The sequence below is a fragment of the Strix uralensis genome, chromosome 25, assembly GCF_047716275.1.
Source record: "Strix uralensis isolate ZFMK-TIS-50842 chromosome 25, bStrUra1, whole genome shotgun sequence".
Classification (NCBI taxonomy): domain Eukaryota; kingdom Metazoa; phylum Chordata; class Aves; order Strigiformes; family Strigidae; genus Strix; species Strix uralensis.
In genome coordinates this window covers 6,628,278-6,655,208 of record NC_133996.1, presented here as the reverse complement: position 1 = coordinate 6,655,208, position 26,931 = coordinate 6,628,278, and the positions used below count along the sequence as shown (strand labels likewise).

General features: G+C 45.5%; 1 protein-coding gene across 1 annotated transcript in view; it reads left to right on the top strand.

Moving 5' to 3' along the window:
* The window catches only part of CSMD2 (CUB and Sushi multiple domains 2), a 306,084-nt gene that overhangs the window by 160,003 nt on the left and 119,150 nt on the right, over positions 1–26,931 (top strand). Inside the window, 3 exon segments of the mRNA XM_074894313.1 lie at positions 5,119–5,231; positions 13,952–14,134; positions 26,052–26,378. Coding sequence (XP_074750414.1) covers positions 5,119–5,231; positions 13,952–14,134; positions 26,052–26,378 — 623 coding nt within the window.

Genomic DNA, 26,931 nt, shown 5'->3' with positions numbered 1-26,931 from the left:
ATGTAGCTGATGTGTTTGGCTGAAGGAGTCCCGGGCTGGTTGCTGTACCTCGCTGGCTGGTTTATGTGCTCTTTATCATTTTTGGTGGAGCTGACTATTCTTGGTGTGTTCTTCCCTCATCACATTCTCTTAGGCTCCAGCTGACAGAAAGGCCTTTACCTTTTTGCTTTGCTTCTCTTGAACTGGCCCCTCAGAGAGGCTGAGGCTGTCCAGGGAGCTGAGTGAATGGGATTAAAGTTTGGATGGAAGAGTAAACGCGAATCAGGCAGAAACTGAGAACTGTTTGGATCTCTCTCTCTCCTGTGCTGTCCTCCTTGTGCAATGCAAAGTGGCTGTAAATCAGTTATCTTTGAGTGACATCCTGAGCATTTTACACCCAGTGTGCATTTGTGTGAATGATGACACGTGCTTCTTCAAGGCTGAGAATTGGCCCCCCTCAATTTATATCCTTTAGTTTGCGGATACGATGTTCTGTGGATGTTTCCTCAGTAGAGAAATCATTGTAGATAGTCCTACATCCCTTCCAGGCCTTCCTGTATCACTATTTCCCATCTAAATATGTTTTTGGGGGGTTTTGGTGGTTTGGGGTGGTTTTTTGGTTTTGTGTTTTTTCAATTTTAATTATGAAGAAAGGACATTCGACCAGTGCAGGGCCAGTCCAGCTGTGCTGAAGGAACAGATGAAATCTCTGATGCTGCCAGTTTTTAGATTAAAGATTTGCTGTGTTGTCAGTCTACTGTTTTTAGAAGATTTGAATACCAGGTGCTTTATGTTACAGTGCAGTTAATGCAGGGAATAAAAGGGAGATAGGCTCTGTCTTGGCATTTGCTATCTCCTACTCAGTGCTTAATAGCTAGAGAAGGTTTTAGGTTTCACCTGGAAGGACTGTGTCATTTGGAATGATCCAAAGCAACGTGTGGGTTAGCAGATCAAAGGCAAGGGTTGTCCCTGACCCACGTAAGCATCAATTCCTGGTGTGTGCTGGTTTTTAGACAGTTTGAGGTTGGTGAGGGCTCTTGGCTGCTCCAAGGAAGGCATGTGCTGGGACCTCAGAGTTTTGACGGAGGGTGGCAGTGTGCACACCACAGAGGGCTTTATCCTCCTTTAAACTTTCATGTCTCTGAATTTTAGTTTTATATATGGTGTGCTCCCCTCTGAATCTGCACCATGCTAAGGAGGTGGTTGTAGTGGGTGTGGATCCTTGTGTAGCATAGGGCTAAGTCAGGATCTTTTACAGTAGCCTCTAGAAAATGCCATAGTTGAGAGTGAGCCTTGATCATCTTTCAGCAGGCTGTTTGTTCTCATTAACCTGCTGATGTTGATGGTTTGTATCTGCCCTTCCTCCAGTAAAGTCCCTCTGTTCCTTTTCTGAAGGGTCAGTGAGAAATCAATTTGTGTATCATTCAAATGTAATTGTGATAATTGTGTATCATTTAAATCCACTTTACTGAAGAAACAATGATTCTGCTATAGCTTTTCTGAATCATTAAAGTATAACACTGTGCAACTTTATGGAAATTCAAAATTTAAAAACTGTTGGAGACCTCAGGGTGCTATACATTTGAGTACTACAGGAGTCCCTCTCGCTCTCGGCGTGTCTGTTGTGAGCGAGGCGGTGCTGCACTCCAAGCACAAGGCTCCCCGGTGCAGCCCTGCCGCAGCGTGAGCAAACAGCGGGGAGAGGCTGAGAGCGGAGCAGATCCCGGGTCGTGCCTGGCCCTGTGCTGGTGCCAGGCTGTGCTGCTGGCCTGTGCTTCCCGACTTCAGGCCGGCTTCGAGCACCTGCAGGTGTTTTGCTCTGTATTGTAGAGTCAGTCATGGCCCACGACTCTGCTCAGGTCCTGCCCGCTTCCCAAAGCGTGGCTCTCGCCGTGTTGGCATACGTTTGCCTCTTGTGAAGGTGTAAGCCAGTGGTGGTTGTCAAAGTCTCAGAGGTCCTGAGGGCACTTGCAAGGCCACGTACCGGAGCAGAAACAAGGAAGAGTCACCGTGACTTCCCGAAGGAATATTTGAAGTGGTTGGAACTGGGGCCACCAGCATCCAGATTTAGTGTCTTAACTTGAAAGACTTCCTTCTTCTCTATCTAATGAAAAATGTGTAAGAACAAACAACTCTCCAAAAGCTACTCTAGCAGAGTTGTATTCTTTCCAACTGGTAGAGAGTATTTCATATTGTGTTTTTTAATTCCTCCTCTTCACTTGTTTTCCACATGAATCAGCCTCCCACTCCATTTTCACTTATCTTAATGTTTGCTCGTCTCTCAGAAACCTCTGGTTTCTCTGAGGTTCATTTTCCTATGCATTTCTTTTCAGAACATGAACACTGGTGATACTTAGGTCAGGAACTCTAACCTGCAGTGTATATAAATGTAAAGTCTGATCATTGCAAAAGTGTTTGTAATTAAAGTGTCACAGAACATTTCACAGCTGATTGGTCAAAATGTGCAAATTACTGCCAGGGGAGTAGTTTGTAATAACTTGCTGAAATGATTTCTCATTCCATCCTTTTTTGTTTGCCTGAAGCCCATGAAGATTTGCCTAGATTTGATTTTAATCATTCCACATTTTCTCACTCTGTATTAGCTACTCAACACCTTGCTAATGCAAATTTGGAATATCTGAGACTGTTTGCACAAGGTGTAGCGTCTGGTATCTCCTCCCAGTGCAGGAGAACTTTCCATTAAATTGCTGATGCTAATCCGAACAGGGAAATTATTATTTTTTTTTTTAATCTGGGAGTATAAATTGAAAAGTAATGAAATGTGAGAGAGGTGTGAAGACCACAGAAATGCTCCATTTGTGTAAAGTCCATGGACAACTTTTCTCAGCATTTGCTGCCCTCTTACCAACTGTCAGCTGAGTTCATATATCTGGTATATCCACTGGATATGAGCTGTAGTTTTTTTGAAGGAATCAATATGCAGAAACCTATCCCTGTCAGAGATAGGAGTTCCAATTTTTGTACTACTCTTCATTTATTCTCGGCTATTCAAGAGGAACTCAGTCCTGCAGCCTTTGAAATCAAGAAATACATTTGAATCAACTTGCATCGCAGCAGACGTTATCCCAAACTGAGGTACGAAGGACCATTTGTTTCCAGTCTCACTCTCATCCCTGTAAAATGCATCTCGGAGAACATAACAGATTGTTAGGCTGAGCTTTCTGACTTGCAGAGAGGATTTTATTCCCTAAAGTAACAAGCACCCAAATCAATCATTCAGCTTGTTAAAGCGGAATGGGAAAGCGTGCACAAACCTTTGAAGCGTCTTTTTCTGAAGGTTTTTCTCTTGGTATGTTCCTCATTCCTGCCTGTCTGCTGCTTAAATAACTTGAGAAGAATCAACAATAGCATTTCTTCTGCACTCTCCATCAAGCTCTCTGGATGCAAAACAGTCATTAGAACAAGATTACTTCTTAATTTACCAGCACCCTGGGATCAATAAAATTTCTGGTGCAGGTCAAAGCAATAACAGAGCAAAGGTGGGAGCAGAACTGGGAGAGCTTTGATGGGTTTGGGAGACATGAATGTGATTTCAGGGAAAAACACACTCCAGATTCAACAGCCGAAGCTTGAGCTGTAACAGGTTTTCAGGTGTTACAGTGGTCCCTGGTGTGTATGTGACTGGTGAACGTCTCTGGGATGGGGAGGAGAGGTATGTGTGTGGCAAGGTTGGTCCCATTTACAACCTTAGGTACCTGTCGGGCTATTGGAAAGAATCTGGCACTCAGCGGGTAGCCAGTGTTAAGAATGTCAAGCGAGTAGAGTAAGTAGCACAACCCTTCAAGCAGTCATTTGGCTTCACTCTAAACGAACAGTAATTGGCAGCTCAGCCATGCTGTCTCCGATTACCCAGGAAACTGGGAATTGCAACAATTATGCCCGGAGGTTGCAAGTTACATTTATTCACAAGATGCTATCAACACACAGCTGCTGGGTTTGTTCCCTTGCAGTATCGGTTTGCAATAATTCTGCCTTGAGAGCTTGGGGATCAATTTTATCAAGAAGTCTTTCAGGTGCTGCTGTTGTACTTGAGAACGGTGCCAGGCAGAAACCGCATCCATCCAATGTGTGTGGTTAGATTTAAGCAAACGCTACAGGAAAAAACCAGCCCCACCTATCCACTTGCGGTAGTTGCACTTAAGGTAATTTATAAATTTATCATAGATGATACCCTAGCAGAAATAGGATAACAACAACATTGAACTCTGCCACTAAGACAGGCAACATAACACTCATACTCCTGTAGTAATGATCCCTTCCCACGCACTGTTACTCTGTTTTCAGAAGCAGAGGGAAGGGAAGGAGCTGTGCTCAAAGCGGGCATTTGTGCGTGTGTAAGTGCCTACACTGGTGCTTGTGTGGGTGGGGGATAAAACTCTAGAGCTGTGTTGAACCACAACAAGGTGATTAATCCCAAAGGCTGAATGAGCCGCATATGGCTCATTAATACGGATATATTGGTGACATTTTTCTAAATCTCTTCAGCTCTCCTAGGAGTTTCCTTGAAGGGCAGGAAATGTCCCGATCAACCTGTACTGCCTGGATTAGTAGCACTTTTCAAGGGCTCACAGGGCATTCAGCAGATTTGAGGGTCGTGCCTTGTCTTCCAGGGGTTTTTTGAGATCCTTGGGGGAAACTTCTCTGTCGGGATAGAAATGGAGCAGAGGGTGTGTTGAAAGTAAATTTTTGCAATTCTAGAAAACACTCTGAAGGCAGTTAAGAGGATTCAGTCACTGGTATGGGTTCTGGGAATTTTATTTGTTTGCGTATGTTTTGCTTCAGTGAGAAAGAAAATGATTACTATTGATGTTGAATAATATATTGTGATAATGCTACTAAATTGTAATCATTATAGTGATGATGGTAGTAACTTGCAGGCCCTCAACTGTGGTACAAGACTCACTGTCCAGGTATGCAGAAACATACTGAGAGGTTCATCAGTTTTCAAAATCTATCAGGTTTTTGGACAGTGTTCTGTTTTGGGGTTATTCTTAACTGTGTTGGCGTTGCGCTCGTTATTTTGTGCTCCTACAGAGGTGTATATGGTCTTTATTTTGGTGGAAAAATAAGTTTGGGGAGGCATACAGGCTGTTCACTTGTTCTTATTTATTTTTACAGCTTGACAGGCACCACAGTCCCTGATCTGATCGTTAGCACACACCACCAGATGTGGCTCCTCTTCCAGACAGACAGTGTCAGCAACTTGCTGGGATTCAAAGCAACGTACGAAGGTAATCCAAGCATCTCTCTCAGAATTTACCTGTTTTAAAAGGATCAGGGATGAGATGGGTACAGTTGTTCAGGAGAAAAGAGAGAAGGAAGCTTCTCTAAATATATTGAAGCTCTGCAGATTTTTTTCTTAAAACCGAAGCTTTGCTCCAGTAAGAACAGCTTTCATGATTTCTTTTCCATGAAAGCAGGCTGGGTGGGTAATGTTTCATTGCCATTTCATCTGCTTTGTTGGAAAGGAGTTGGTGCATTTCAGCTGATGGCAACAGACTGTGTCTGTGGGAGAAAATGAGATCAAGTCATGGTTCCAGTACCAGTGGTTCCAGTAGATTAGTGGTATCAACTACGTTAAGCTTTGACTAGTCTGGAATATTAGAAATGAAATAAAAGTTAATGCTGGATTTTTCAAAAGAAACTCATGAAATGCATTAGGATGTGAATGCTCCGGTCTGTTTTAAGCTTCTGTGTTTATTGTTGACGTAGGCATTTGTGAAGTTAGAGAAAGTGTGATGGAAAAGTGCTCCTTCTAACTCAATGTGATTGGTGATTCTAGCTGAAGCTTTTCTTGGATTCCTGGTCTGAGTTGCTTTTAGGTTTTTCCAGCCATCTCCCATCTTGTGTCTCCACATTTGGTGTGAGCACCCAGGGTCCTTCGCTTCCCCTGCAAGCACCGCTCTGGAGAAGGTGCTCTGTGGCTGACAGCCCCGTGCCTGCAGAGGGGGAGCTTGTTTCTGCGATGCAGACGCGCAGGAACGCTTCCACTTGGATGTCAGCATCTTTTTGGTATTGTTGTCATCTTGAATCTTTTTGCAAAGCACTTGAATGCCTTTGTTTTCTCTAGGACCTGCTGATACCAGGGATGGTTTATGCTTTTGGCTCTGATGCCTTAAAGTAGACACACAAATCTTCATCTAGACATGGAGGCTGCTCCTGAAATGTCTTGATACCAGCAGCTTCCATCGACATCAGCAGTAATATTTAAATCTTTCATTCAGGGGCCCTAAATGCACATTAGCGTTCATTCATTTTTAAAAGTGTTTCTCTGGGACTTACCATGTTTCAGGGAAGTGTCTTGTTGCGTCCAGGCCAGGACCTGCCCGTAGCAGTGCTGCTGATTGATGCTGAAGTAACAGTGGTGAGGAGCCTGAAGGGACCCACCCGACCTCCCAGAAAACCTTTTTGGATAAATGCCAGTGTGCCCAGGCAGGCTGAGCAGCACCTCGAAGGGGACACTGGGTCGTGACGCTGGAGTGTTTGCAAGACCAGGTCAGCAGAAGAGCCACAGAGAGATATAGATAAGAGAGAATGGAATGGAAAGAAGGAAAAGGCAAATCCAGCCTGATGGTCTTAATGGTAGTACCTCAGTCTCGCTGGCGGTGGCCGTGCCAGCCGGGAAGCTTGCTCTCTGCAGTAGCCGAGATGTCTGTCTCATCTCCTGCCGCGTCTGTCTGCGGGTGATTCCTGGCAGAGCCCGCTGCCGCACCCCGACCTGCCAGCGCCGAAGGCACGCTCCAGCTCTGCTCTGAGCCTGCCTGGCTTGGTCATCTCATCCAAAGGGCCATGTGGACGTGTTCTTTCAGTCTCTTGGTAAATCTTATCCTTACCCTATAGCATAGCCCATAAAGTTACAAAGCACATGATCTAGGGACTTCCTTACGCTGTTGTTCATCTTTCGTGGACTTTGGATCTATAAGGAGCTTGACTTTTTTCCTCTTCTGACTTGCTTCGATGTTACTGGTAGCTTGATCTACGGCGAGGCTGAGCTGCTCTGGCTCCCTGTGACCTCCCCAGCCACTTTGGGGATCACCATTATCATTCATGCTTTGGAATCCTGTTGTATGGAGCTTCCAATGTCAAATGTGCTTCTCCCTTCCCTGTGCATCAGCTTTACCTGCACAGCTGCTGCCTATTTTACTCTATTCTTCTAGGTTCATAACTTCCTAGAAGAAGAAAAAAAAAAGAGTGTTCTGGTTCTGCTGTCCCCTGATGAGCCTTAAAGGAGGGACCCTTCCCTGGGGAGTGCCTGGCCTTTGTGTGTATTAGAAGCAGAGGCTTCTCTGCCGGTCGTTCAAATCTTTTCTCTCTTTCTGAGCATCTTTACAGTTTTTGTGCAGCAGCTTACTGACCTTGCAGAACAGATTTGTGCACGAACGAGGAAATACACTCAGTGCCTAAGGTCCATGCTGGCACTATCCTGAGGTTAAGCTAACCTCCAATCAGTCAGGTCCATAAAACTCCTTTAGTTTTTTGCAAATGCTTTGAGTTAAAGCAAGAGACATTTAAGTAAGAGGCAATTAGCACTTGCCAAATACATTATGAAATTATATGCAACTTACTAACAAGTTTCAGTATCAGTTTTACGGCCACGCTTCTTCCTAATTGTGAGAGGAAAATTACAGCTAATGGAGCTATATAAAGTCAAGACCAAAAATCTGCCTAATAGAGGGGCAGAGTATTGCTTATAGAGTATGTTTAAATAACCATCTATCCTAAAATGTGTAAGTTTTAAGTGTAACGCAATCATAAAGCCTGTTGCTAGTGCTGAACCAGTTACACCTAAGAGATTTATTGATGCAGATTCAAGGACCTGTTGGAAGAAATGTGCTGAGGAGGGCAATGTACCATCAAATTTTTAATGTCGGGTTCCTGAGAAGGGGGAGCCAACAAGGTTCTCTGGCTTCATTTGCACCAGGAAGAGTATACAAAACACAAGGTGCCTGAACTCAGATTTTTTCCAAATCTGCACTGCAAGATTGGATGCATTTGGAACAAATGCTCAGTGGGTGTAAATCAGTGTGACAGCATTGATTTTCAATTAAGCTGTGTCAGTCTTTACCAGCTGAGGATCTGGTTCATTAATGTTCAGGAAGATTACTTCTAAATCTCCAATGTCTCAACTGCAGCCACTTTTATCCTTTTAAACAGACATTCTCTCATAATAGTGAACAATGTTTTTGGACTTCCAGTGCTTGTCAGAATAAATTTGTATTAAGCTCTATTTTGCTGGAAAAGTCTTTTCTTTCTCATGACTATAGCGAGCTGATTGATACTGCAATTTAGTGCTTGACTTGTGAGAGGGCTTACAGCCTCCTGGGGTCCTGGGTCTTATCTTCTCCCTTCTTTCCTTTAATCTCAGATGACCTGTTCTGAGAATACCCTCCCCTTAGAGCTGATGCCTTCCACAGCCATCGAAATGGTTCTTTGAAAGTTCCCAGGTCAACCCCTTGTAACAGGAATAAATAATTCCTCAGGTAACATTTTCAAAGGTTCCTGAGAAATTTAGGGTTCATTGAAGAGGGAGGATTCAGACTCCCGTGATCTGCAGTCCTTCTGCAGTTATGTTCCCTGTCAGTGAACTGAAGATGTTTGGTCTCCCTCACAGGTGAGGTGTGGGGAAAAACATGTTTCTGTTGGTGATGAGCTTGAGGTTGTTACAAGCAATAGTATAAGAGTAAATCGATAGTATAAAATTTTGTGGTAAGAGACAGCAATATTAAAACATGAAAAAATAGAACAAAGCCAGATTTTAATTTAGTCTTACATTTATATTTATAGATTTCTAATATAAAGTAATAATTTAAAGTTAAAACTAGATTTATAGACACACACACTAATCTAGTTTGGATGTCTGTTGGAATTGTGTTAGTTTGGGTAGAGCTGACTAAGGTCTATGTTCTGAACTACCAGCATGCTGCAGGCAGGGGATGATTAAACAATATTTATTGTTGTTGAAATGCTGACTAAGTGTTTGGCTCTGGAGGGCTTAGCTTTAGAGCTGAAATGTAGCCCCATGGTGCTAAGAGGCTTAGGAACTCTGCAGAGCTGGAGCCTGAAGATTTCCTCAACTGACCTTTCTGCTTTTAATCAAATCAGTGCTGCCCAGGGTGTTTGGTTGGATGAACTTGCTGGGTTTCCACATCTGTTTTTACATATATGTTATGTGAGAACTCTCTATATAGATGCCTGCATGGCAGCTGCGTGTAAAGGTGTTCATACGTGTGTATATATGTCAAATTGAGAACAATAATGTCTTAAGTTGCCTGATCCTGGGAGACTTGGGGAAAAAATGACACCTATGTGAAATAATAATGTGAAAAATGACACCTAGTTCTGATGCTGCTGCTGTTCAGAGTTAGCTTTCGAAGCTGAGGTTGTGCTCCCTGGAGCCCTGTCTTTTTGGTTTTGTCTAGTGCAATGCTCTCAGGTTTCACTGAGAGGCAAGTGACGTGCAGGTGGTTTTCGCCGGTTATGTGGATTTATTTGCCAATGACACCGAGTTGTGTGGTGCGGTGACACGCTGCTGGGAAGGGATGGCAGGCAGAGGAACCTGGACAGGCTGGAGAGGTGGGTCCATGGAAACCTCATCCATTTCAACAAGGCCAAGTGCAAGGTCTTGCACATGGGTCAGGGCAATCCCAGGCACAAATCCAGGCTGGACAAGGACTGGATGGAGAGCAGCCCCAATCGGGGAGAAGGACTTGGGGGTGTTGGTGGATGGAAATCTGACTGTGAGCCAGTAACGTGCACTCACAGCCCAGAAAGCCATCTGTGTGCTGGGCTGCATCGAGAGCAGTGTGGGCAGCAGGGTGAGGGGGGGGATTCTCCCCCTCTGCTCCGCTCTCATCAGACCCCCCTGCAGTGCTGGGTCCAGCTCTGGGGGCACCAACATCAGAAGGACACGGACCTGCTCGAGCGGGGCCAGAAGATGCTCAGGGGGCTGGAGCACCCCCCTGTAAGGACAGGCTGAGAGAGTTGGGGGGGTTCAGCTGGAGAAGAGAAGGCTCCAGGGAGACCTTAGAGTGGCCTCCCAGGACTGAAAGGGGCTCCAGGAAAGGGGGGAGGGACTCTTGATCAGGGGGGTAGGGGTAGGACAAGAGCTAACAGGTTTAAACTGTAAGAGGGCAGATTTAGATTAGGTATAAGGAAGAAATTCTTCCCTGTGAGGGTGGTGAGGCCCTGGCACAGGTTGCCCAGAGAAGCTGTGGCTGCCCCCTCCCTGGAAGGGTTCAAGGCCAGGTTGGACGGGGCTTTGGGCAACCTGGGCTAGTGGAAGGTGTCCCTGCCCGGGGCAGGGCGGGTGGGACTGGATGGTCTTTAAGGGTCCCTTCCAACCCAAACCAGTCTGTGATTTATTTTTTTAGGTTCTACATTACCTAACCCCCAGTATTGTCGATGGTGGAAGTCTGTCAGGAAAGCTAGTGTTTATATCTTTCCTACTCTGCTTTTCCATTAAATGTATTGACTCCTGTCATAAAACACTAGTGCTGAAATACTGCTGAACCAACAGACGTGAAGGCTTTTAGCTTATGGTGTGTTGACCTGAACTGCTCTTGTTACTTGTATTTAAGTCTCATATAAACCTTAGTGGGAGTGATTTGATGTTATACCACAGGGTTTTAATGAGCCTGCTAGATTCAGTTTTTGCATTTGTCCTGCAACAGTGATTTTAGATGGAAGGGATGGGCAAAGATATGCAGAAAGGTCCTTTCCTTCTTAGTTTAGCCCCTCCTCTTCATGTGTTTCCTCTTTAGATCTTCTTTTCCTCATAGTTGGAATCAACAATAGAAACACCCTGGTCCTGGTTCCTTCAGATACATACCTACAGTGTTAGCTTTCTCTGGTTTAAGCCCAGTTAAGATAGGTATGAAACAATGCCTGTGAGGCCAAGTGTTTTCTTAAGGGTCTTTTCTGACTAGGGGTAGCATTTCTGTGATTTCCTTAGGTATGGCCTCTCAGTGCTCACAAATCCCACATCTTGTGGGTATTTTTTTCCAGAAACAGGAGTTTGGCTATTGCAGTGCCTGCTTGCAGCCCTGAGATCCTCAGTTTCCTCCAGAGCCAAGTCAAGCAGGAGCAGAAATTCCCATGGAACCCCAGGAAAAGAGTGGCCTAAATTTTGGGTGCCTGCAGTGTTTGTGTGCAGCTGTGTAAAGGAGCAGAGAGGTTCTTGCTCACGTTAGTCACTCTGGAAGTGTAGGCTGCCTCCTCTGCACTGAGCAGAGGGACCCAGTTTCCCCACCCACCGCCAGAAGACAAATAGCATAAATAGCTGATGAAAAATTTCTGGTGAAACATTTTCTGTTTGAAAATGCTGTTTTGTCAAAATCTTATCTGCATGATATAATATTTGATGGAGAAGTTTTGAAAGATTCATTTCAACTTGTTTCATTTAAATAATGTCAAAACACTTGATTTAGATGTTCTTGTTTAGTTTTGACTTTTATTATTCTAATGTGGAAGTGATTTTACTTAAACATTCATCAGGAGAAATGGTTCAGTCTTATTGAAGTAACATGTTTTGATATTTCTGAATCACTCATTTTTGGAATTTCTGCTCTGCTAAATATTTCATGAATTTTACTATGTATGAAAAGAAATGTAGGAACCAGGGGATTTTCTCAGGACAGAAATTCCGTTTTCTGACCTCTGTGTAGTAAAATGTGCTAGCTTTGTTTGCATCCTGCTAACAAGGAGATCCTGTGCATGGTGGAAAATGTGAGCTCTAATTCTTCATTTCTTTCCCGTTCTGAAAGCTGTGATTTGGCTCTGTCTGGAGGGATGTTCCAGCTGGGTTCATGTGATGTGGCAGAACAGGAGCACACAAGCTCCCGAGTGAGGGGGCAGCCGGGGGAGGGAGGAGACCATCCAGGCAGTGCCTTGTGAGCATCTCTGTGACCTTTCTTCTTTCTCAGCAGAGGGGCAAAAGGGAGGTATTTTTCTTTGCCTAACTGCACTTTTTCTGAGTACCTGGTAGCCTCATTTTACAAAAGCAATGAACGTGCTGAACGCCTGTAGCTCCCCCTGGCCGGAGCCCCTCAGCACGTCTGCCTGCAGCCCCCCAGTGGGGTTCGCCTGGCCACTGTCCCTCCAGAGCCACAGACACGTGCAGCTCTTCAGGGCGGTGGTGAAATCCTGGCCTTGCTGAACCTGATGACAGAGCTCCCGCAGGCTGCAGGAGGACGGGGCTCCCTCTCTGGAGTTGGGTGTGGGCAGGAATAGGTTGCGTGTCCGTGGGTTAAAGAGTTTTGTCGCATCTTGGTGGAGGAGCAGCCCAAGAAGTCCTGTCACTTCTGCTCCCCGTGGCCCCAGCAGTGCCGGGTTCAGGGTGGGCTGCGAGATGACTTAACGCTTTGTTCGTTGTTTTAAGGGATGGCTGGAGTGACATACGTTAACTTCCATCTCGTTCTGACCAAATATCAGCAACCAGAGTTGTACCAGGACATTCAACATTTCCTTCCCCACGGCACCCAACACCGCAGGCTTCAGTGACAGCAGGAACTGGAGATGCTGGGTGAAGGGCACCCTGCACGACAGCTCGCCATCAGTGTTATTTGCTGATACTGTATTTCAAGACTTCAAGGTGTGGGAAGGAAAGGAATAACAAAAATAAGTTTTTCAAGGCTGTTGACTTGTAGCAGAAAGCGTTATCAGTTTCCTGTGTCTCTGTTAGGATATATGTTTAAAATCTGCATGCTACCCTCTGTTCTTGTTACTATTTCTTGAGTTTTAAAGCTGAATTTTCATTTCATGACTTGCAGTATTTGTCTCCTGCTCTTTTTATTTTGGAGAGTAATGTACAGTTCAGTGCTACTTCAGTATCCAAACTTTTTTATTTTTTGTCCCTTATATGCAAGTACAAATCTTAAACATTTGGATTTTTAAAGCCTTCAGGAAGATACATAAATCTTGGCGAACTATTTTCACTGACAAAAAAGAAAGATATTTCATGAAAGCTTCAATATTAATTTATGTTAAATTATTTGGGGGATGCTTCGTTACCTGGCGGTGACGTTTTAGTTCATGATGTATACAGCAGTGGCAGAAGCTAGGGGCCTTGTTGTGACTTCTATTCAAAATACACCTGTATCTAAGTTGCCTGAAGTCCGCATAATAATGAGGTGCTTGTTGTTATTCCAACCAAACTGGAATATTAGATGCAGTAATGCAAATCCTGGATTATGCGATTTTCCTCTGTAAAGAAAGTGTCATAAAAGAAGTTTCCAATTTGGTGTAAGAAATTGAAAATGGGGAGAAAAGACAGCGAGACTGATCATAGATGATGGGGATAAAAACTAGAGAACGTGGAAGACGAGATGAACGTGAAGCAGATGAATAATGTGGGAGCACTAAGGAGGCTGTGAAGGAATGAAGTTTTGTAGCTAATAGTGGTACAGAGCAGGGGACCCTTCTGAAATGTAATTGTACGGAGCAGAAGGTAACAGAAAACTGTGTCCATGATTTACTTAAAGTCAAAATACATGCACAGCAAGAGATCAACTGTATGTTTCCATGCAGCAAGGTGTGAGCTGTCTACCTCGGGACCACAGGGAGAAATGGAAATCGGGGGAGGAAGGAGGGCGAGGTGACAGACTCACTGTCCAGCAAACACACCCTGACCGCGTCGCTTTGCCCAAGAGTGCCGAAGGTCCCATGAGGTGACACGTGGTCTGTCTGCTTCAGAAGTTCTCGGAGGAGATGCAGATTAGGATCTCCTTGGGTATCGCTGCGTTTTTCATTTAGCTGTGATTAATTTAAGGATGAGGAAGGAGTTAGGAGGGCCTTTCAGTGACAGTGGTAAAATCTGTGTGTTATGACAGATCTCGGCTGCGTTCTGCGCCGCTGCTGGCCCCGTCCCGCGGAGACGCTGGCCAGGTGTGGCAGGTATCGCAGCAGCCCAGTGGCAGAGCCTTCCCCCATGCAACTTGTGTTTTCTCTTTTTCAGAGATTGACCAAGGGAGCTGCGGCGATCCCGGGATCCCAGCCTACGGCAGGAGAGAAGGATCTACGTTTCACCACGGGGACAGTCTGAAGTTTGAGTGCCAGCCTGCCTTTGAGTTGAAGGGACAGAAAACAATTACCTGCCAAAAGAGTAGCCAGTGGTCTGCTCAGAAACCAGTTTGTGTTTGTAAGTCAGTGAGGAGATGGCTCTAAAATCCTGTCCTTGTGTGGTGAGGTGGTGGTGTAAGCAGTATGTCTGTGCGTGGTGCCTGGGTGGGGCAAGTTCTTATGGTGGCAGAGATGGCACCAGGCTCCAGCTTCACTTAACTGAAGCTGTGGGGAGTTTGGTTTGGCTCTTCTGTCAGCAGAGAAGGGATGTGCAGCGGGGCCCAGCGTCCAGGTGGAGATTTGGGCTTGTGCTGGGACCGTGTGCGCTCTCTGCTCTGCCCTCCCAGCGTTCTGGTTCCAATCCCCTCGGGGGGGAAAGCAGGACTTTGGTGTTTGATACAGGAGGAATGGACATGGACACAAAACCAATAATAATTTAAAACTTGATCTGATTTTTGGCCTTTTCCTTTATTATCTGACAATATTCAAGTTCCCTGCTGCTGGATCTCAATTTTTAATTTGTTGCCTGAGTTCTCAGCAGAAGTAAGATATTATGCTCTCAGTAGTGACTAAGGATAAAATTTTCAGATGTAAATGGGAGTTAAATGCACAGTCCCTTCTGGGTTTTAATGATCTCACTGTCCTTTGAAGATGTATTTGGCAATCTGCTTTATTATGTTGACTCAGAAACAATGTTGTATTTGGACATTACCAAAACTCTCAGAATTATCTGTATTTTTCCCCAACTGGTGACAAGCAAACTCTTCTTTTTGTCTCATCTCTACTTAGTTTGATATGTTAAAAGTCTGTGCCTTTGAACAGATACTGTGGTGTAGGGGAGTGAGGCTGAACCTTACAAAAAAAAAATAGGAAAGGAAAATTCATTTGAGCAACAGACAGCGGATAAAAGTGTGGGAATAACGGGTAGAGAGAAATGTTAATTTTTATAAGTGTGTATTTACTATAGATAAACAGATATGCTGGTGTTAGGTACTCCAGTACAAAATACTCATTCGTAGTGTGGCAGGAGTTGATCTGTACCAGAGGTTACACAGCAGGGGGGAGAAAACCTCGTTACTTCAGGGCTGAGTCTGGGTTCTACAGGAGCTGTGGGAGAAGCAGGGGCTTCAGCCTCCCTGCACTGGCAGTTTGTGGGAGAATGTGGGAAACCAGTTTCAAGTAAGTGCCTTTCCTTTCAAACACTAATTAAAGTTCTGAGCATTTGAGAATGTCTATTTGGATAAAGGAAGCAATTGCTTTGTGAGTTTTGCCTTTTCCGGATGCCGTGACTCCCTCCCTACCTGGTTTTCTCTGTAAACAGATCAGCTAAAGGTGTTGATGAGGAAAATGGAGTTTTCCTGGTTGTCTTTGAAGTGGGAAATGTTAGACCATTTCTGTGCTTAGCATCAGAAGTGTTGGTTTGGTGGGGTGGTTTTTTTTTGTTTCCCAGAAGCTCAGATGAATTTGAACAGCTGATGGTCTGGTTGCGGTTCTTGCTGATAGTTTGCAGTGAGACTAAACCCGTAGTTTGTGCCCAGTATGAGAGGATTGGATCGTAGTAGTATAGGAAGGAGACTTAGTGGAAAGTAGGATTATGTTTTGTGGGTAGATACTAAACAGGGGCATCACAGCAAGCCCCAGTCAGCAGTCCATGCAAAGCATAGCACAGGCATGAATCTTCTAGCTAAAATAATTCCATTGTACTCTGTTCTCTGTGGCCCTCCAGCTTTGGATATTTACAAATCAACAAGGCGACATGTAGGTAGTGGAACAAGTATTCCCATAGCCCCCTCTACACCTTTACTCCCTGCCTTTATTCTAGACAGCATCATACTAGTGCGCATGAATCAGAAGAGGTTACGTTACAAAATGTGTAACCTGGCATGAAATCTGTAGTGGGATTAGTAACAACTCTCTGTAAATGTTGGGAGACCATTAAACATGTTGGGCATGAGGTGGGAAAATAAGGTAACCTGATTTATGGCTGCTAGTTGGAATATGCAAACAATTCAGTGCTGCTGATTCTGGCCGCAAATGTGTGACAAATGCAGATGGAGATTAAACAGCACGCTATGGTGCATCCTGCTGTCCTGAGCAAATGATTTATGAGCAGGCAGAATTTATTGTGGAGAACTCATTTCCTGGGGCTTTGATGACAAAGCAACACAAACCATTTAAGTAATGCATCTGCTTATTGCAACGGGTTCTTAAATCGTGACTGTCTGTGCCTTCATGATAACAGACCTTCCATCTTCATCCTCTTTGTTGTCATTGCATCCCTGAACCGTCCCGGGTGAGCACACAGGGCGCTTGAGAAACTTTGCAAGTCCTTCTTAGTGCGTGGCTTCTGCAAACCCCTTGCTAAGCAAGGTATCGCTGGCCTTGCTGTGTACGTTTGGGTTATCTCTGATGAGCTGAGATCCTGAAACAAGCACGCTGGAGCCCGGGAGGCTGTCGGGCTGTAGCGGGATGGGGTAGCACAGTCATCTCCGTGCTCTGAGCTTGGTGTCTGCTGCTGGCAGCGTGGGCGCCTGCGTGTCAGTGCTGACTGGATACTGCAGACCGCTCCTTCTCCTGATCCTGCAGCACCTTGTAGTGCTCTAATCACCTTCATAGTTCCTGCTCTTCGCTCTGCTGCTTTTTCACAGTTACAGAACTGTGATATCTGTCAAAGGCTAAGGCAGTTCTCATAACCCAGGATAACCCGGGCCATGGCTTTCATACAGAGCTGCGTTCAGGTTTCGTGAAGGACAGCAAAATGGGCTTAGGGGATGTCATGTGTATAAATGTACCTAAGGAAAACCATTGTGCTACTTAGATGAAGTTTGTGCTCTGGAACTTGTAAGGGTTATAATATTCAAACTGAAGTCTACAGTTACGTGTGGCTGAGGAGATTATTAAGCTTCTGAATGGGGAACCAGCCCATAATTACAGCTATAACGGGAAGCCGGTGAGTTGTTCAGTTACTGCGGTGAGAATGATGATGAAAGTCTGGATAGGCGTAGTCGGGGCGCAGGGCGTTTCAGCAGTGCCATAACTTTCAAATACATGGTTGGAAGTAGTGTTTAAACATACTCGTGTATAGTAGGGAAAAACTCATTATCTGATTTTATGTGAACTGTTGCGGTGGAAGGCCCTGCTACAAAACATTTTCTATGACCGAAATTTGTTTCGCAAGGTTTTAGTTTCCTTGCCGAGGAAAGGAAGAGCAAACACCCCCTCTGCAGGGGGCCAGTGCTCTTGGAGGGTTTCTGCAGCAGTGCAGTAAGTCTGCCAAGGTTTTTTTGCTATTTCTCTTCAGCAGCTTCCCTTCCCTTCCCTCCTCCTCCTCCTCCTCCTCCTCCTGCTGCCTGCAGCCCTGCCCCTGTGGGCCTGTGACCTGCAGCTCCTGCATTTCCAGTCCTGCACCTTTAGCAGAATGGTTGACTTGCGCCAAGCAGTGCCGTCATGTTGTGTGATAGATAGCTGTGGCATAAACTGTCATGACAATAAATGTCGTTTGTAACCATCTCACTGAATAAAGGCAAAGTTTTTGCCTTGTTTTAACTATCCTCTGCCAGTTGCACTGGGAGAGCAATTTCTGAAAATAAGTTATTTTCTGATACAAGTTTAGTTCTGACCTGCAAACTTCAAGTTTTCTGGACCCGTCATGTGTTCTAAGGGTAAATAAAACAGTACGTATATTCTGATTGCAATGCCTCAAGAGAACCTGGGGGCGGAGGTTTCTGCACTGAACTGAGGGTGTTTGTTTGGCGTCACTTGACTGCAACTTCCCAAAGTGCGGGGATAGCTCCCTGTGCACGTGTGTGTGTGTTCAAATGGAGGGGCTGTAACTTGAATTGTGCTCTTTCCAAGTGCTTCTGGACTCCTCCCGACACTGTCTGTTGATCTGATAGTTGTTACAGGGGTCTTGCTCTGGTCTTGCTTTAGGATCTTCATTAGTTTCCAGTGACTTTCTTTTTGTTGTGTTACCGTAATCTCTTTTTGTATTCTAGACCTGCTTAAGCAGTAGTCATGCGTAATATTCCTCTAAACAGAGCAGAAGGCATTTCCCAAAGCATTTCCAATTGAAATTATGTTAAATTGTAGGTTTTCTTCTCTGGCTTTGGAGCAGATGTTATGCTTGCTTTCCTCCTTGTTCACTTGAAAACCTCAGCCACAGCCCGTTTCTCCTCACGGATTTGCTCACGGTCACGGTGACACGCAGGGACGCTGGGAGGAGGCAGCGCTGTGCCCGCTAACGCTGGAGGTCTGAGCTGTCCTGTTGCAAATGGTGCCTTGACACTCTCGGACCAAACTGAGCACCAAGGAAATCCCGGGTTTGCTGCGAGTTGTCTCTGAGTTGGCTCCAGGAGGAGGCCGGCACAGCCCAGGGTCCCCCGTCATTCCCCGCAGGTGTATGGCACTGACCCAGTCGTCCTCTTTGGAGGCATTAAGATTTTGTGCGTTTTTCCAGTCTTTTGAACGTTTGAGTTTCCTTAACAGCAGTATAAAATCTCTCTTCTCCTTAGTGGTAATTACTCCTGTTTTTTGTTAATCCTATATTGGCCTATTATACCTGCTGAAGAATCTCAGCTCCTCTTTATAAAGATGTGCAAATTTTAGTTTTGTGCTGAGTGGCCAACCTTTGGTGTGCGCTCCCTGCTACAAGCAGTCAGGATTAGTAGCTGGAAATGCAAAGTGCAGTAGATGTTTTCCCAGCAATGTACTGAACAGAACCATGTAATTTCATATCACTTGACAAGGTTTTCATTTAGTGCTAAATTAAATTGTCAGTTGGTCATTATTTTCTTTCTCTTTCTTTGTTTCTTCGCTTTTCTTCTTTTCCTGCCCACTGTTCACAGCAACCTATGGAGCCTTCCCTATGAAGAGTAATTTGGAGAAAAGTGTGTCTCTTTAAGTTAGCAGTGATAAAAGCACAGTTTCACTTTTTAAAAATAATAGCTTTTTAACAGAGACAGTAGTTAACCCTTGGAGCAGTCTACTGAAAGCAGTGATGGGTTCTCCATACCTAACCACTTACAAATTGAGATTGGATACTCCTCTCTGGAGATCTGTAGGAACCAGGAATTGTTTTATAATCTGTATTAAGGAGGTGGATGGTTAAGATCAGAATGTTCCTTTATTGTCCAATAATTCTTTAACTAACAATTTCATAAAATCTTTAAAGGGAATTGATACTTTTTTCATTATAAGGGAGTTTTTTAGACTTTTGAACTGTAGCATAGGCTCTCATTCTTTTGATGAAGCTTAATCCTTTATGTGCTCTTCATGTTATTTCTTTTATTCTTAATTCCTCTTACTTTTTGCAGTGCTGATGGAACAGCTTATGTTAACTCACAAAATGTTTCTCCCTCCTGCTGTAAACAGGTTTTCTTTTTCTAGCTAGTATTGGACTTGTTTATCTGCTTGTAGATGCAGTTGCTTTTAGTGGATTTTGAAAGAAGAGTAGGAATTCTATTAATTTTTATTTCCAGGCTGTTTTGCTCTGTGCAGTTTTTATTTTTTTGATTGATGCTTTTATGAAGCACCTTGGTATGATTTTTCCGATATAATGGCAGAGAGATACTCTATCTCCGCGAGACAATTTGGGAAAGGGAGCTGGTAGCTAACCTTAACCTACCAAAACATCTCAACTCTGATCTCTGCAAAGCAGCCGGTCACATCCCAGGGTCTTGCAGCTGAAAACTTGCCAAGAACCAGGCTCCTTCCCTGCTGGGGCCACTTCCAGGGCCTGGATGGCTCCTGCATTTGTGCAACAGATGTGTGTCCTTCAAGGCCCATTAACACCTTCTGCTTGCCCTTGATCTGAGCTGGGGTCAGAGCAGCAAATCGGTGGTGAAATGCTCTTTCTCCTCAGGCTGTTCCCCTGAACCCAGCAGTTGAGATTCAGACTTTCTCTGGCAGTAGGGGAAGCAAATTAAATGAAGGCAGGATTACCGTCATCTCTATATACATGTGGGATTTGTAGCTTTTGTTAACAACCTTGTTTCATGGTTGCGGCCATGTAAGACCATTCACTTCCTAATTTTAAGCAGGGCACTTTCCCTCAAAGCCTTGTTCTGCATTGCAGCCCTAGTTTATCAAAGCACCGAGATTTAAATGCTTGCTTAAGTAGGCATACATGCTGAAGTGCTGAGCAGGAATGCACTTAAGCACCTTCTTAGTGACAACAAATTGGTTATAACTGTCCACTACAAACTCCCCAGGTGTTTTTTTTTTGTGTAACCTATATGAAAATTTTCCATTTCCCTTTCTGTGACTTTATGAGAGGGCGCTCAGCCAGTCCCTCTGCTCTTCCTTGAGAGTCGTCTCAAATAAGCTGCACATCTTCCAGCCTGCCACTTGTCAGTTGAATTGTGAAGTGTCCCTTGGTGCCTGTATCTAAGGAAAGCTGACGTCCACCTGGGTCAAACCAGAGCCTGCTTTCTCCTTGGTGTTATTTTGGCAGCAAGCTCTGTCTAGCAGTTGTAGAGCCAGAAGAAGCACTCTCCTGCTGCGAGCTGCTGCCCCGCGTGTTCCCTTGGTTTCTAACAAATCGTTAGGGGCCTGGGGTCCTCGGGCAGTCAGCCTGGTTCAACAAGAAGGTTACAGGGATAAGGCTCGAGGGTGCGAGATGAGGTTGGGGTGTTGATCTGGCAGATGCAGGCAGCTCTCACGGCCTCAGCAGGGCTGCTCCTCCCGCAGAGCCTGCACGAGGGGAGGGCTGGAGCTCCACGGTGCCGTTGGGCCGCGGCGCTGGGCACGGGGCTCGGCAGAGGTGCTGCCAGCTGCCCTCTCGGCGCTCAGTAGCAGGATGCAGGTTTTTGGGTTGTCTCCATGCTTGTTATTTTACTGATTGTATCAGCTGAACTGTTACCCTGATAGGGTTTCCTGCTGCTGTAAATGAGCTGTCCTGTGCCAAGGCATCTGTCCATGTTCCTGACAGGAATTGCTCAGCGTGATGGGTTGCTTCTCTTAACATGAGTCTGAATCTGAAATGACACTGATGGGTTTTATCAGGCAAGGAGGTTGTCTCTGTCCCCTTCCCCTGTCTCTGTATCCAGAAAATGGGAATGTGGTGTGTGTTACGTTGCCGTCTTCAATCTAGTCTGCAGAGAAGTTCCCTTATGTCTTGTTTTACTTTAATGCTTTATGTGCGGGGTTGGTGCTTGAGAAAGGTGCAAAGGGACATTTCCAGTTTGCAGGTGGAACCCATGTGCGCGAGTTTATTTTCAAGGCTCTTTCTATTGCTCCCCATGAGTGGAGCTTCACGTGTGGCTGAACCTGCCCCCACACCCTCTGCTGCCCTTAATCACCAGTGCACAGCTGCCGTCACCCAGTGACACGCTTCGGGGGGTGCTGTGCCCGTTCTGGTGCTGGAGCAGTCATCCTTCACACACGCAGCGTGCCGAGACCGTGGTACTGGGGGGAGAGACAAGTCCAGCCCCGGCCTGTTGCAGCTTCCAGTGTGCAGGAGATGAATGTGATGCAGCAGTTGGCAGACGGCGCCGAGTGCTGCAGCGGAGGAAGGATGCGCTGCTAAACCACGGAGCAGCAAAAGAGGAGAGGTACACAGCAAGACCACTAGACGGCTTTGGGGCCTTGGCCAAAAAGTGACAATTAAACTTCTGTCTTCATGTGGATGCCACCACCGATTCCCAAGACTGCAAAGAGGGGGAGAGTTCCCTTAAAATAAACAGGGACACACAGGAAAGGATCTTGGTTTTGTGCAGAAGCCTTGGAGCACCTCCTGAATAACAGATGGCTGCAGAAACCCTGGCAGACAAGCAGCCCAACACTGTCCTAGTGGGGATCAGCATCTTCCAGTAAGTTTAAGAAACTTATCTCGTTCCCAGTCGCTGTTCCTGTTTTGAGTGGGCAGAAGTGAAATCCTCTTGGTATCGTAGCACTTCTCTCTGTGCACAGAGGCTCCTATACAGTCTATTTTAAGTTCACCGATGATATTTTCCTCAAGATCTGCTACCCAAACCCTGACTATTTTTCATTATTCTTAACATACCTGCTCTCCTGCCTCCAGTTAGTTGCATGCTGGCAGTGACAGCTACTCCTTCAGAGTAAGCTGAAGAGTTTGTTGCTCTGAAATTCAAAAAAGTTCTCCCAGTTAATATTTGCTCTAGACTCCTTTCCCTCACCTCCCACTTGTCCTGTTGGTGCCTCAGGGTTTTAAGAAGGAAAATGCGTTGTGATGCAGATGTGTTTATTGAAACAGCAGTTACAGAAGGTGGAAAACACAAAATGTAAAGCACTCTGCTTCGCAGCTTGAACAGTGCCCTGAGCTTCCAGCACTGTTAGCTATTTGGGACGTACGCTTCCCTGAGTGAGGCCTGCTGGTTATTAACCAGGCTCCTGCTGAGATCCTGTTTTTCCAGTCCATCAGCAGGCAGTGCCTGGAGAGGGATCTTCTCAGAAAGGAAAGGTAAGGCAGAAAATCCATTACTGTCTTCAAGCTCTATCCCAAGTGGTCAGAGTCTGTGGGAATGATACCTAAAGGCTGAGAGAGAAGTTAGGATTTTTTTATTGTTTCCATGGAGACTGAAATTATTACAGTGATTCCCTGCTTGGTTTTCAGCTCCTGAACCTGGTGCCTTTTGCATTCCCGCGTGTTGCAGGCATGCCCTGTCCCCAGGATCAGCCCTGGATTCTCACATGCAGGATGAGCAGAGGTGCTGTTGCTGGGGCCGCTAGGCATGGCTCGCAGGAGAAGCGGGACACTCTGTGAAGAGGCAACATCTTTTGAAGGCAGAAGAAGAGAGAAGCGAGTTGTGCTTGGGCTGACCAGACAAATGCAGAAGTTGCTCCTGGCTGAAGGTGCAGACACAAGCAGCTGTGCTGGTGAACAACTGTCAGATGCCTCCGTGTTCAACTCAGCCATGAGCATCTCACACTGGGGCCCTGGGGCAGTGCCCTTGTGCCACAGCCTCCTGTCCCACTCGACTTCCTAAGACAGGAAGCAATGAGCTGTTCCTTCACTGTTTTACAGCTCTGACTTAAGGCAGAATCATGATAATGTTTGTGATGACTTGAATAAATACCTTGTACTCGTTCGTTAATGGCATGGGTCTCACTGGCTTTGGTGGGAGCTCTGTTTCTACTGAGTCTTGCTGTGATTTACTCTGCTGTATTTAATAAAGGGATTTTTCTTATTGCTTTTGCTGTGCTTGATCAGTAGTAATAATTATTGACAAAGGTCAGCATAGGCTTATAAATTTGAACTTATGTTATGCACATAATGAAATGTCCTCCCATAACATTTAAGAACAACGCTAATAAATATTAATTTCCATCTCTTAGCTCCAGGCCTCAGAGTCATGGATATTCCTAACTCAGCGATGCCGAGGGCCAGGCTGCAGGCAGCAGGGCTGACCTCTGTCTGTCTGTCGCGTTTCAAATGGCTGCTGCCTCCTCGGGGGCACTTTGTTCCCGACTGTCTCGGATGCGCAAAACAGCACGAGACACGTAGGCTCAGCTGTCTTCCACCTTCCTTGGGTGCGATCGTCTTTGTTCTGATAGCACATTTCAGTGTCTGTGACATATTGTTAAACAGCTTCTGCTTTCATCCGAGTGTCCAGCAAAGCACTTCTGAGAAGGCAGAGAGGCTGCCATGGATCCTGGTGCCAGCGCAGCCCCAGATCAAAAACCCCCTTTTGCGCTGAAGAAAAACCTCTCCTGATTAAAAAGATAAAGAAAATCTTCACATCACAGACACCGTGGTCTTGGTAATGAACCTTGTGGATCAGTTGTGGGTTCCTGGGTTGGAGGCGAAGCCGAGCTCCCCGCCGTGCCGAGGAGCCTCGTGCGCTGGTGCCCGGCCATGGGACCCGGTGCCGTGGGACAGTGGCCTTTGTCCTACAGCCTGCAACTTGGCTGGCTGCTTCACTTGCTATTTCATGGAAAATCAAAATTGACATTTACTTCTCTGCAGTGGAGACTTTTGGGATTTTTTTATCTGTTACTTTTTAATCTGTCATTTTGTTTTATCTAGCAAAGGTTAATTTTACATTCTTCCCTCACTCTGCTTTTCTTTTGTCAGCAAGTCCTTTGTTGTTGTTTCCTGAAATGAGCCACCAGTGCTGTGCCATAATAGCTGCACTAGCAACTGTACCTCTCTTGCTGGCTCTGTGGTCCTGTAGGTCCTGTACGAATGCTAATTACCACTTTGGATTTAAAAATTTATAGGAGATACCCAGCTCCTGTGAGGGGTTCCTACTGCTAAGATGTTTCTCTGTGTGTGAATGCATTTCTCTTCTATAACTATTCCTAGGCAGATTATACCAAGCTTATGCTGACAGAATTATTTGACAGCATCCCTTGATATTTCAGCATCTAGTGAAGAGCCAAAATCCTGAGGATATTTTGCAGTTTGTTTTCTCTTTAATCTGTTCTCTTTGTTGCTGAGAGCAGGAAATAGATTGTGTAGCTCTTAGCCTTGATAACGTCATGGTAATGCCCATCTTATTTGATCTGAAACCATTAAGTGTTGACGGAAGACAGAGGGAAAATAACAGAGGGAGGGCGAGCACTGAACCAAATAATCATATAAATGCCAAACTAAAACCAGTCTCATCCTCTGTGCGATGTCCTTTTGCCAGGAATTAGGGAGATATATGTTCTAAGTAATGGGCTTTACCGAGGTGATGGTGGGGAAAAAGAGGAGTAAAGCATACCAACATGAGATACCAAAAGTGTTGGGTAGGTACCACTTAAAAGGCAGCCTTCTTCAAATTAATGCACATTGTCAGCTGAAATACAGTATATATTGAAAACCCTGGAGAGCTAAAGTTTTTTTCCATATGCACTCTTCCCCTCAACTTCATTTTAAGACTGGATTTTAATTATTTTCATGGGAATGACAGTCTAGTTTGATGCCTTTTTGGTAACATGCTAGCCCAGCAGAAGTCAGTGATTTATTTGTAATGAGAAGGGGAGCTTCCCGGCAGCCTGGGCTGCAGACTGCAGCCTGCCAGTGCCTGCTTGGAGTTGTCCCAGGCCCCTGGCACTCGGGCAAAGCTGGGGACGGTTCTTGGGCTGTTCCTTGTCCAGTGCAGCGAAGTCACCATCAAAAACCAAACAGCAGCCTTTGTTTTTCAGTGCTCATTTGGCACAGGTATAAACAGCTGCCCAAGGAGATAGACAAAGGCAAATTGACTCTCAGCTCCTGCTCAGAGGAGTTGACAATTTATTGCTGTATTGTACAAAAATTTAATACGGGGTGGGCCCAGTGTGAGTGCAGGGAGTTTGTCTGAACGCAGGGGGACGGCCTAGGTGCAGTCACATCTGTTGAGGAGCATGAGTGAAATTTAACAAATAAAAAGGTAAGCTAAAAGTGCAGATTTTTGTTTAAAGCAAATCCTGAGAAGTCTGCACTGCACTCGGTTGCATCTGCAGCTCACCCAGCGCCTCAGACTGACGAGCCTGGAGCGCCGCGTGGGCCAACAGCCGAGCCAGACCCTTACCTCGGGTTTTGTAGGTTCTGCTGGGTTGTGGCCACAGCAGCAGACATTGCTACCAAGTCAAACTCCTTTACTATGCTAATTTAGTAGTCACACATTTGATTCTTGTGTAGGTTTTCTCTCAGGGATATGCAGGAGAATTCACCTGCAAAATACCAAATCCCCACCTGGCTGCGTGACATTTTCTTCCTGCAGTAAAAGAAACCCACACTGCGCTGTGTGCGGCAGAAAGCCTACACAAACGTGAGGAGGTGGACTGTTGGAAAAAGGGGCAGTAGTGTGCTAGGCTGGAAAATTGCAAATCAACCAAAACCAGGACTGGAGACTATTTTGAAGTCACTTCTTCCCCATGCAAATAAATCACTGACACCTAGCAGTGAATGGAGCACTGAGCCCTTCCTTTCTTTAATCGTCTCTGAGAAGCAAAGCAATTGGGAATTTGCAGGAATCACCCAGCTCAAGGGATAAGGGGGAGGGGGAAACATGACAGAGCAGCTTGTAGGAGCCCCGTGCTGCGTGATTGATGGTGATTTCTTATTGCAGTTTCCTGCTTTTTCAACTTCACCACCCCATCTGGGATTGTGCTGTCACCAAATTACCCTGAAGAATATGGAAGCAGCTTGCACTGTGTTTGGTTAATTATAGCTAAACCTGAGAGTCGAATTCACTTGGCTTTCAATGATTTTGATGTGGAGCCTCAGTTTGATTTCTTAGCCGTGAAGGATGGTGGGACTGCGGAATCTCCGGTGCTGGGGACCTTCTCAGGAAACCAGATCCCCTCCTCGCTGACCAGCAGCGGTCATGTAGCCAGGCTGGAGTTCCAGACCGACCACTCCATGGAGAAGAGAGGCTTCAACATAACCTTCACCAGTAAGTGCCCAATCCTTCCCTCTGGTTTTCATTTCAAGCTCTAAATTCTTCTTGGAGACTAACAGGCAAGAGTTTGATCTCACTGAAACCATTGCAATTCCAGAGTAAGTCTGAAAATTGGGGTTACTTCAGATCTGCAGTTGGGTGATTTGAGGATTGGTGTCAAGCTTAGAGCTGATTACACAAGTTTCTTTCTGGCTGTGAAGTTTGTGTTGTCCAGTGGTGTGAAGGAAACAGTTTGGCCCTGAATTATCTGTCCGTGGAGCAGCCAGGGTTTCTGTTCTCCCATCAGCCTGCAGCTTGTTGTGTTGTGTGGGCTTTCTGCTCTCCCTGTGCCTCTGTTCTGCTCGCTGAGGCGAGACAGCGCTTTGTGGACAGCTTGATGCAGATTAGGAGGAACTATTAGATCTCGGATGGTTGTGTTCATCACTCAATACTATCATCATTTGCTGACACCTAAAGCTATCCAAGACTTTGAAGATAAAGGATAACGTAGCAACGTCTTATAATATAAAGCCTTGAAACTTCCACAGATATATTTGGCTTTGTGTAA